This window comes from Scomber japonicus, chromosome 5, assembly GCF_027409825.1.
Source record: "Scomber japonicus isolate fScoJap1 chromosome 5, fScoJap1.pri, whole genome shotgun sequence".
In the NCBI taxonomy this organism is placed as follows: Eukaryota; Metazoa; Chordata; class Actinopteri; order Scombriformes; family Scombridae; genus Scomber; species Scomber japonicus.
In genome coordinates this window covers 33,084,245-33,096,638 of record NC_070582.1, presented here as the reverse complement: position 1 = coordinate 33,096,638, position 12,394 = coordinate 33,084,245, and the positions used below count along the sequence as shown (strand labels likewise).

At 40.8% G+C, this 12,394-nt stretch overlaps 1 protein-coding gene across 1 annotated transcript in view; it reads right to left on the bottom strand.

The window, feature by feature from the left end:
* carmil2 (capping protein regulator and myosin 1 linker 2) overlaps positions 1–12,394 on the bottom strand; it is a 53,261-nt gene that overhangs the window by 20,040 nt on the left and 20,827 nt on the right. The window contains 6 exon segments of the mRNA XM_053318557.1: positions 5,729–6,052; positions 6,054–6,262; positions 9,528–9,594; positions 9,705–9,791; positions 10,049–10,136; positions 11,318–11,493. Of these exon segments, the coding sequence (XP_053174532.1) occupies positions 5,729–6,052; positions 6,054–6,262; positions 9,528–9,594; positions 9,705–9,791; positions 10,049–10,136; positions 11,318–11,493 (951 nt within the window).

Below are 12,394 nucleotides of genomic sequence, written 5' to 3'. Positions count from 1 at the left end.
GTGGTATTATATACAGGTTAATAGTACTTTTTCCACTAACCTCACCGTAGCCAAGAACAACATGATTCTTTTTTTGCACATCATTCTCCAAAGCCTAAAACTACCTAAAACTACCCAGAGACACTGCTTCTGTGCACAGAGACACTGCTTCTGTGTACAGAGACGCTGCTTCTGTGGACAGAGACGCTGCTTCTGTGTACAGAGACGCTGCTTCTGTGGACAGAGACACTGTCTCTGTGCACAGAGACGCTGCCTCTGTGGACAGAGATGCTATTTCTGTGGACAGAGACGCTGCCTCTGTGGACAGAGATGCTAAATGCTGGCTGAGTGAGAAGTGGGGAAGATGCAGAGAGGCGCAGAGTTTGGATGGACTTTTGTTCTCACATGAGACAAAATAATTTTTCTGCTCGTGAAAATGTGTGAGAGGAACAGAAATGAATCTACTGCTGATGCATCACTTGGGATTCTGCCATATTTATCTTGTGGTGGTTGCTATGGCAATGCACGTCCATCAATTGGGAGGGTGGGGGGGTGGAGCTTCTGAAGGAGAACGAAGGGAGGGGTGTATCTGTTTGGGTGTATCAGTCTTTCTCCAGAATGAGAGTTGTCTGTGATTTGTCTGTCTTGTTTTTTACATGTGATTATGTTATGTTTTTGATATTTTTTAACCTGTCTGCAAGTCAAGTTTCCCTTAGGGGACAATAAAAGCAACTGAACTGAACTGAACTGACAGACATTTAAGTTAGAAAATGACCTGTTCAGGACTGGACCAAAACGCAGACCTCACTATATCAGAGTTTAGAATAACAACATCTTTTTATTTGGTTTGATGAAGTTCCACCAACTCCAGCCAAGCATATAAGAGAGCCTAATTCAGAGAAATGGAAAAGGCCCTTTCTAGAGCCAGTATTTGGTTTGTCTGCTTTGGGCTAATGTAGAAATATGGTGGTACAATGCAGCAGGCAAAATACAAGGAAGCAATAACATCTTTACTGAATGTCTCAATACAACATTTGATGGTTTTTGATAGTCTCATAGGCTCACTGCGATTACTCACCATTAATAGAGGAGAATAAAAACAGCCCTAGGTTCCTTTTTAACACTTTGGCCAGGCTGACAAAGACTCTGTTGATGCTTGTATTCCTATAGCTCCCAGTATTAACAACTTCATGATACTCTTTAATGATAAAATTCTAACTATTAGAGACAAAGCTCATCACCTCCTGCTCTCAACAGGCACCAAACACTTTTTTCTCTATCAGATCTTACTGAACTAACTTCAATGATTTCTTCATCTAAACCATTAACCTCTCTCTTAAACCCCATACCAAATAGGCTGCTCCCTCAGCACTTCTTTATTAGATATGATCAGTCTGTCTTTAGTAACAGGCTGTGTACTGTAATTAAACCACTTCTTAAAAGGCCTCCCCTTGATTCAGGCTTTTTAGTCAACTATAGACCTTTATCTAACCCTCCCTTTCTCTAAGATCCTTGAGAAAGCAGTCACCAATCAGTTGTGTGACTTTCTACATAAAATTGTTGATTTGAGGATTTTCAGTCTGGATTTAGGGCCCATCATAGCACAGAGACAGCACTGATGAAAGTTACAAATGACATCCTAACTGTACGGAACAAAGGCCTTCTCTTCTCTGTATACTTGTCTCGTTAGATCTTAGTGTTGTATTTGATATCACTGACCATCACCTCCTATTACAGAGACTGGAACATTCTATTGGCACTAAAGGAACTGCATTAAACTGGTTTAATTTGTCAGATCGATTTTAGTTTTGTACACGTTAATGATGACTCTTTCATGTACATAGAAGACATGGAGTTCTACAAAGTGTAGTGCTTGGCCCAATACTATTCACTCTTTATATGCTTCCTATAGGTAATTCAGAAACATTCATTCATTTCTTGTTATGCAGATGATACCGAATTATATCTATCAATAGCCAGAACACCCACATGAAACTAATTTCAAGGACTGCCTTTTTTCATCTATGTAACATTACAAAAATCGGGTACTTCCTGTCTCAAAAACATGCAGAAAAACTAGTCCATGCATTTGTTACTTCTAGGCTGAAATTCTGTATTATCAGACTGCCCTAGCAAATTAAAGACTCTAGAGCTGGTCCAGAATGCACCTGCTGTAGCGACAAAAACTAGGAAAAGAGATCATGTTTCTCCCATTTTAGCGGTACTGCACTGACTCCCTGTGAAATCTAGAATAGAATTTAACATCCTTTTTCTCATCTACAGAGGCCTTAACGGTCAGGCACCATCATATCTCAAAGAGCTCATAGTACGCAATTATCTCGGTACAACATTGCACTCCTAGGCTTACCTGTAGTTCCTAGAGTCTCCAAAAGTAGAATGGGAGTTAGAGACTTCAGTTATCAGGCTGCTCTCCTGTGGAACCATCTTCAGGTTTGGGTCTGGGAGGCAAACACTCTCTATATCTCTATATTTAAGAGGTTTAAGACTTTCCTTTTTGATAAAGATTAGGATGCCTTGTTGTATTGTGCATCTCGGTATCTCCCTTTCTCCTTTCTCTCTCGCTCTCTCGCACTCATCCCAACCGGTCGAGGCAGATGGTTGCCCACCTAGAGGCCGGGTTCTGCTGGAGCTTTCTTCCTGTTAAAGGGGAGTTTTTCCTTGCTGCTGTAATCAAGTGCTGCTCATTGAGGAATGGGTCTCTATAAGTTGAATTAAAGAGTACAGTCTAGACCTGTGAGAAGAGCCTTGAGATCATTTTTGTTGCGATTGAATTGAATCGATTAAATTGAATAGATGCAACTGAATTCGACACACAGCACCTTTAAAGCATAAAGCTAATCGCTGTGTTGCTTTCCCAAGTATGTTTTTCTATAGTAGGCCTGTTAAGAATGACTAATAATTTAATTACATTTTTATAATTAATGCTGTATTAATACTGAGGCTTACCAAGGCTACCTTCCTTTATTCAGAGGTCTTCTAAATGGATTTCCTGCTGGTGAGGATGCAGAGCTTTTAGTGGAGACAAGTAGTTTTAGCCTCAGTGTTTTAGCATTACATCATGTATGTAGCCATTATGGTCATACTGAAGTCCATTTTATGGGCTATTTGTTTAGTAAGCTGGAAACAAGTCACCTGCTGACAGTTTTCTATTAACTCAAAAAACTTCAGCATTAGCATTAGCTTGGCTAGCTAGCTACAGCTGATAAAATGTGCTAGTAATAGCCATCATTTGAGCCTACAAAATACACAGCTGTTGGTTAGGAATGAGAAGTGTGCTTTTGTTCACTTCTGGGTGAAATGGAAAAAACGGTTTAAAAAATACATGTAACAGTAAAGTAAGGGGGGGTGGGACTTGTTGTGCATCCATTTTTGGAAAACGTGCTCTGAACATTGTGACACAGAGCAGAGAGCCACTTACAAATACCTGAGGTGGATGTAGATTATTTGGTTTACATGGATCATTTTAGCCTCTATAAATACAGGCCATGTACATGATTGGCTCCTATACAGTACAACAAAATAGTAATGACTCAACAAAGTCCCAGTGTGCTAAATACAAAAATAAATCAGACCTCACTGTGGTTCTTTAACAGGCCTTGAATTTGTGTCATTGTGGAACAATGTTCTTCAAGGGATCATTAATGTTTTATGTAGAACCATTTGAGCATGATGCTATAGAGAACCTTTGTAAAAAGGTTGCTTTTAGCAGCTGAAAGGACTCTGGTTTGGTACAAGCCTCAAGTAAAATCTGCTACACAAATCCCTTTCGGCTAACAGCATCAGCTTGCTGTGCTGAGTTGCTTTTTTTTCATTTTTCGTTCCTTAAATCATTACAGTTTGATGGCAAAACCACTGCTCCAAACTAAAACATTTGGAGCCCTTCAGATCTAAGGAAAATATGAGGGTGAAAATAAAACTGCTTTCTGCATTCTCCTTGTTTGATATGCTCAAGTGTCCATTAATCAGCTGTGTGTGGAAGCAGCTCCTCTGGTTCTTATAGCATTCAGCAGCTTGTGGAAGCAGTGGATATGACTATTTACAATACAGTGTACAAGCTGTTATTTCAACGTTATCAATAAGTGTAAAATGAGTAATCATACTAACTCACTTACAGAATAATATAAGGTTCTAGCTCTTGTTAGATGAAGTCATGTCAGCCCTTGAGAAGAAATGGGCCCTCCATGATGGAAGAAGAAAATGCTTTCGCTTGGCAAGGCTCGACCCATTCTTTTGATGTTGATAGTTATCGTCGCTGTCGGAAAACCCAGTATGTCCAAAATGAAATACGGGGTTACAAGGTTTTGTGATGAGTGGTTAGCAGGCCACAATGCACAGGCGAATGTCTGCCTCTCAGGCAGAATTAGAAGAAAAAAAGTAAATTATTGATAATAAAAACAATCATAAGTTGCAGCCCTGGACATCAGTAAGTGTGATAGCATGTGTTATAGGGCAATAAATAGCTAAGTACATAAGTAAGATGTAAGCACTCAGGACACACACCTACTCATCACTCACTGAACTCACACTGTTCATCATCTACTGCACAGATGTTCCTTAGTGAATTAAAACTAGGTTGATTGTGGTTGTGAAAAACATCAAGCAGTTTTTGACATTAATACTAAATCAGCAAATGACAAATCACACACAAGATGCAATTTACTGTCACAAGGTCACCACAAATGAAGAGAAACCCTCTTTTCCATTTACATTGTGACAGCAGAGAGAAAGAGACCCCCATTAATGTGAAAACATGAATAATTGAGTTAGTGAAAGCATTCCCGGGAGAGAGGGAGAGAGAGAGAGAGAGAGAGAGAGAGAGAGAGAGAGAGAGAGAGAGAGAGAGAGAGAGAGAGAGAGAGAGAGAGAGGAGAGAGAGAGAGAGAGAGAGAGAGAGAGAGAGAGAGAGAGAGAGAGAGAGAGAGAGAGAGAGAGGGAGAGAGAGAGAGATCAGCACTGGGAACAACCCAGGGAACACCACTCCCAAAATGCATGTGCCTATTCTCACACACTCACATACTCACACACACACACATACTCAGCACAACTACATTGGCTCTAGAGAATGCAAAGAGAAAGATGGCTACCATTATTACTACAGCATCACAGAAATGATAAGCAAGAGAGCCATGGAGAGCAGGAGAGGATGGACAGACGATAAATAGATAGATAGATAGATAGATAGATAGATAGATAGAAAGATAGATGGATGGATGGATAGATAGATGGATGTAATGTGGATGTAATCTGCTGCATTAATCTAAAGATTCCAATCATACATGCAGTGCACCTCCATCCTTTCATTTATTTTTTTTCCCCCACTACTTTTTTTTTCTATCATGTTATTTCCATTTTCTACATTTCCATCCATCCATTTTCTCCTCAGGGATCCATCTGTAGTCGTGCAATTACCTTCCTACCTCATCTAACCTTCCCTCTATCCTTCACCGATCTCTTCTTTCCTCATATCTCTCATCTTTCCATCCCTCGCTCTTGCTTTCTGCCTTTCACTGGGGCTGTTATTTTACTGTGTAAAGCACATTTTATATGCGCATGAATTGTGTGTGAGTGAAAATTTTGAATGGCATGATTATAAATGGATATATACATTATGTATGTGTGTGTGTGTGTGTGTGTGTGTGTGTGTGTGTGTGTGTGTGTGTGTGTATGGGTACAAGATGCTCTATAATTTCTGCACGCTTGATCTTGAATTGTGAGTGTGTTTTCTTACCTGGGGCCTGGAGGAGGGGGGCTGTGTGTGTGTGCGTCGTGGCCGCGGTCGGGAGGCGGTGTAGTGCCTTAGTGTCTGTCCCTGGGTGGGTAGAGGCTCCATGGGAGAAGCGGGGTATCCAGGGCCAGGGAGGGGGCCTGGGCTGGGGCCGCAGCCGGGGAAGGGAGCCTCTCGTCTGGGTAAGCCTCCGCGGCCGGCAGCCTCCACTGGAGCTCGAGCGGAGATGGAGTATAGGAGGGGGAGACTGGGAGGAGGAATGAACGATGCTCCTCTCGCTCCTGATATCGCCGCTGCAGCATCCACCGCTGCCGCCTCCCCCTCCCCCCCGCCTCCACCCCCTCCGTCCCGGGGGGGAGGGGGAAGGGGAGGTGCAAGGGGACAGGGAGGGGCTTGAGGCCGTGACTGACAGTGGGGTTGCTGTCGGCAACCAGTGGAGGCCACTCCTTCCTCCTCCTTCATCTCCGGCGCCTCCTCCCCTCTCTCTCTCCGCTCCTCTGTCCCTGCTCTGCTGCTCCCAGTCTGCATCCAAGAGACCTGAGAGAGAAGCAGAATGACTGATGAGAGGAGAGGCACAAAGAGAGATGATGAAAGAGAAAAGGATGGAGGGAGGAAGGGAGGGAAAAGTGTGGGGAATCTAGCCCACGCTGTAAGCATGCTTTTCACTGGGAGGTATGTATATGTAGGGCAGGCAGAGCTGTATAGGGAGGACATGGGGAGAATGGAGAGAGAAGGAAAGCGGGAAGAGGGAGAAGGAGGAGGGGGGTGTCGAGAGAGTGGGATAGAGGGGGAGGAGAGAATAGGCAAGGAAAAGAAGAGGAGGGGTGTCAGTGCAAAGCATACAAGAGAGAAATAATCAGTTAAAGCATAGACATGCAGAGAGGAAACAGAGAAGGAAGAGAGCAGCAGATGGATGCTGCAGTCACACTGTACACACACACACACACACACACACACACAAACACACACTAACACTGTTACACACACCAGGCAGGTAGAATACAGGGTTAATCCAATATGTTCATAATATTACTTCAGTTTCATGGTCGGGGTCCCTAGGTATTTCAGAGGCCCTTGAAATGCAAATTGATGAATACATTTTATGAAATAGAATGACTGAATAAAGATACTTATAATATAACATATTGACCTAATTCTTTTTATAACCTCTATCTGTCAAACACAAACATATAGAAACAACATGAAGCTAAAATACAATGTATCACTTTTGTTTTATTATTACTTCTTTTAAGCCTCTATCATCCTATATAACAAAAGGAGCCGGGGTGAGGAGCCGGGGTGCCCCAAATTCCCTCCTCCTCTTCCTCCTCCTTCTCTTCCCTCTTCATCCCCCTCCTCCATCTTCTCCCCATCTCCTCTCTCTCTCTCTCTCTCTCGCTCTCTCTCTCTCTCTCTCTCTCTCTCTCTCTCTCTCTCTCTCTCTCTCTCTCTCTCTCTCTCTCTCTCTCTCTCCCTGTCTCTCTCTCTCTCCCATGGTGAAAGTCACTGGTGTGAAAGTAAACAGGCCATGCTCCAATTAGCCAAACAGCACTGTGTGTCTGCCATGGAATGGTTCAGCATGGCACAGCACACATGTAGTATAGAAGGGGGTAATATGATTGGAGGTTGAGCTCTGTACCTCAGCTCTGAGGACAGACTGGATCACGGAGGTAGCAGACCGGAATGAAGTAACCTATTTCCACTGATGGAGAGTAACTAGTTACATGTAACGGCATTACCTTATCTCATTACTAAATAAATGTAAGTGTAATCTGTTACAGTTACAGATGAAATGATGATGATTACAAAGGAGGTTACATCTGAAGTCACACCTCTAAGACTTTCCTCTTTTTTTAATATTGAACATGATGCTGAATACATATATTGCTGTTTTTAATTCTTTGAAATCAATATTTTTTTATATTTAGTAAATAAATCATGATATGGGTTTATCTGGAGCATTGAAATAGTTACATTACTTATTACATTTTAAATAGAGTAACTAGTAATCTGTAACCATATATATTTTGAAATGATGGGATAACCAATGTAATCTCTCACAGTATCACATTCTTCTTAATTCTATCATCTATTTCATTTATTAAACAGTGAACAAACTGGTTGTCCATGTGATTATTGATTATTTGACTGCAGAAGTATTAATAACAGTATTATCAGTAAATTGTGACACTTAGATACTGAGATCTGCATGTGTCTTCTACAACAAAAATAAAATAATAAAACACATAACGTATGCTCTCCTGTTACTAATGACTACTCTAAATACTTTATCAGTGGTGGAAAGTAACTTTACTCACCTACTGTATTGAAGTAGTATTTTGAGGTACTTGTACTTTACTGTAGTATTTCCATGTGATGTGATGTGAAATATTGTACTCCATTTATTTGACAGCTTTAGTTAATACATAATAGTTATGTGCTTTTACTTAAGTAGGATTTTAAATGCAGGACTTTGACTTGTAATGGAGTATGTTTACATTGTGGTATTGATACTATTACTTCAGTAAAGGATCTGAATACTTCTTCCACCTTTTCTTTTAATTCATTCAATTGCTTATTAGTAAAACATGTTATAAAGTAATATCAAATTCAAATCTCAAAGTATTTGTGAATTACTGATTCATTCTGTCATATTACTCAATCTGTGCTCTTTGATGATCAATTTGTGTTCTCACATTACTTAAATACTTAAATTCTGCTCTGTAATTACTACTTGAATTCAATGTCTGTGCTCTCATATCATTCAATTGTACAAACACAGCATGTATGTATAGTATTTTATGTATAGGTTTTGAAGGCAGGATGAGTTTAGGCATGCATAATTCACTAAAACAGGACAGGTTTATTCCTGTGGATATATGATATTAGAGTCTGTCACATGGTTTTATTGAGCTAACATAAACGTTAGCTTGTCCTACAGGCTAACATCACCTGCACTTAATTTAACTTCAAACATGCTGTATTTTGTATGTAATCTACCATTAGTATTCTTGTTGTTTCACACCCACTGGAGCACACTACAATAAAATCTATATATACTACTTAAAGTCATGAGCAGATGTGATTAAATAAAGTGTGAAAGCTGTGGTGTGTCAGAATCAGTGTGGTTTGATACATTCTATCTTCTCTGTGAGGCTGCAGAACAGGGGTGTCAAACATGCGGCCCGCCGAGATGTCCAATCCGGCCCAGTTTCCTTCTTCTTCTTTTTCTTCCTTCCTTCCTTCCTTTCTTCCATCCGTCTGTCCTTCCTACCTTTCTTCCTCTGTCTTCTTTTTCTTCCTTCCTTCCTTCCTTCCGTCTGTCCTTCCTACCTTTCTTCCTCCCTGTCTTCTTTTTCTTCCTTCCTTACTTCTTTCCTTCCTTCCTTCCTTCTTGTCTTCTCTTCCTTCAATCTGTCCTTCCTGTATTATTTTCCTTCTCCTCTTTCTTTTCCTTCCATCCTTCCTTCCTTTTATTGGTCCGGCCCACATGAGATCAAATTGAGCTGTATGTGGCCCTTGAATGAAAATGAGTTTGACCCCCCTGCTTTAGAACAATACAGTGACAAACAATGCAGAGTTCATTTCTTCATATCAGCTGATAAATCATCTGATTAAATGAACACATTCATTCTATTTGTCCTCATCTCCTCCACACTTTTCCTCCATGACACGTGCTGGGCTCAGTGTACAGTAATGAATATGCATGTGTACTGAATTAAACTGAATTGAATGGAGCTGAGGGAGGCAGAGACATAGACAGAGATGACTGGGTGATATAGTAATTGTGGTTGTATCTTACTTTTAATTGAAGGAGCAGGCCTCAGGCTCTTGGAGTGGAAACTATTTCTCCAGAATGCTGGACTATACTGGTGATGGAGAGAGTAAAAATGTAAGAAGAAGAAGAACAAATCCAGCTATTTAATGCAGGAGTGAATAACAGAATTGATGGAGTGATAGATGGATGTGTGTCCCATACGTCGTCAGTGGGGAAGTCGCCATCGACCAGGCGGAGCTCTGGGATGCTGTTTCTCTGACTGCATGAATTCTCTTTGATAATACAATCCTGGACAGTAGAGGAAGAAAACATGTTATTACTACAGCAGCACACAAATAATAGAGACGCAAGAGAGCCAGGATGGAAGGGTGGAAGGATGGATGGATAGATAGATAGATGTAATGCGAATGTAATTTGCTGCATTAATCTAAATATTCCAATCATACATGCAGTGCACCTCCACACACACACACACACACACACACACACACACACACACACACACACACACACACACACACAATACTAGACATATATACACATACTATTTTGTCCTGTGCCATTTTCAGATCCTGTTGCAGCTGTTCACTGATGCTTTCAGCCAGAGAGACACTCAGAGATCGTCTCAGTTCACTGGTTGGATGAAACAAAAGATAACATAACATAACATATGATAAGACAACAATCAGTCAGTTACAGTAATTACAAGCTTGATGTTAACAGTTAATAATATTTGATTATTAAAATCTCTATAGTACATTTGGCTAATATACTGTAATTAATAAGATCTTCTTGTTTGAGGAAAATTAGTAGTTCCAAACTGAATGTGCAGTTATTATATATTCAGGATTATAAAGGCTGTTGAAGGATGGAGGAAGTTTCAGTTAAAAAATGTGAATGTTTGCCTAGCACTGAAACCATCATGGGACACTACAAAAAGTATGGATTTGTACAGCCGTCACTGTTCTGGGTGTACAGGTACAGGTCTGGGTCCAGGACATGGATGCTGTGTTCAAAGATGGTGCACTCTCAATCTTTGCATTTTTAGGCCCATAGAGCCTTGTCTGACCTTCCTTCCTTCCTTCCATTCCAATCCCATTCCCCTTCTTTCTATCTGTCTTTCCTTCCTGCCTTCTTTTCTTCCCTCCTTCCTTCCATCTTTCCTGCCTGTCTTCTTGTCCTTCCTTCTTTCTTTCCTTCCTTCCCTCCTTCTTTTCTTCCCTCCTTCCTTCCATCTTTCCTGCCTGTCTTCTTGTCCTTCCTTCTTTCTTTCCTCCCTTCCTCCCCTCCTTCTTTTCTTCCCTCCTTCATTCCATCTTTCATGCCTGTCTTCTTGTCCTTCCTTCCTTCTTTCCTTCCTTCCTTCCCTCCTTCTTTTCTTCCCTCCTTCATTCCATCTTTCATGCCTGTCTTCTTGTCCCTCCTTCCTTCTTTCCTTCCTACCTTCCTTCCATTTTTTTAATGATCCGGTCCACAAGAGATCAAATGGGGTTGTACATGTCCCTTGCTCTACACAGTCCAAATGTGATTGGACAGCATGGATCACATAGCATAGTTTGTGACACTTTAGAAAAAAAAATATTGGGTAGAGAAACAAATGCTTTTTGGGCCAGTGTCTTGTGATGCTGCTAAAACTTTCAATATACCATCTGGCTAAAGCACCAACATCACCTCACAGCCTTGCAGCATTCCTGGGATTCAGTTTAGCTTAACTTTGTACAAAGACTGGAGGCAGAGGGAAACTCAGACTAGCTTCATGAAGGTGAAATAAGATAGATGATGAAATATTGTGTGTCTTATATAAAAGTTATTACCGCAGTCTGTTGCTGATGATCTTCCCCGCATTATCCACCAGAGTGTTTCTGAGGAATGTGTGTGTCTGCCTGCTTCTCTTGGACACACTCTCCGACACACACTCGACCACACTTGATCTCTGGACCACTCGTGGACACACTGCCTCCGCGCTCCTCATCAGGCCTTGAGCCAGCTCCTGGAACACACAAACTGGGAGTTGAGGCACAGCCAAGACCGAGTGTCGTTAGTCTGAGTCCAGACTGACACTGACAAGAGAGAGTCCTCCCCCAAGACCAAACTAGAATTTAACCAGCAGCTGTTAAAAAATGATTGGTGTTATAGAGATTCACATATCAATGGTTATTAGGTGGTGATCGGAACAGGAAGTCTCTTTTTTTTCTAGTCTTCTGACCACTTAAAGTGCTTTACATGCCAACATTCAGCCATTCACACAGACTTTCATCCACGGATGTAAAGTGCCAACCTGACTCCCCTCCCCATAAATGTTTTTGACTCATGAGTTTCATATTATAGTAAATTCAGGAACAGCCAGGAGGCCGGAAAAAAGGAAACAAGGAAAAACAAACAAAAACAGTTGGTCATTTTCAATTTAAGGCTAGAATAAAATTTAACATGTTTAAAGTCAAAATACAAAGATTTCCTCTTTAACATTTTACCCAAGAGTCCGACCTAAATAAAAAGATGGGGTTTTATTTAGGTCAAATTCAGCTTAAAATCCAGGAGCCTAATTTATCGCTGAGTTTTATGAATTAACCATAATTGTTTAAAGATGCTCCTGACCATGAGTAACTAATTGTTGTTGTCTGTTGTATTGATATAACAGATTGCAGGAATTGAGGACATGGTTGACATTACTGAGGTACAAACATTTAGTGTTTTAGCTCAGTTTCTTTGAAAATGTAAGAAGAAGGACATCATTTCTTTTAAAAGTTGCCCTGTTTAGTCATTCATTTAATGACGTTGTTAAAAATAAGAACCACAATTAAAAAGCTAATTGTTAATATATTCAGCATATATCGTATTACTTAGTTTCACCATCAAGAATGATGTTCTGTATTATATGAAGCTCTCTCCTA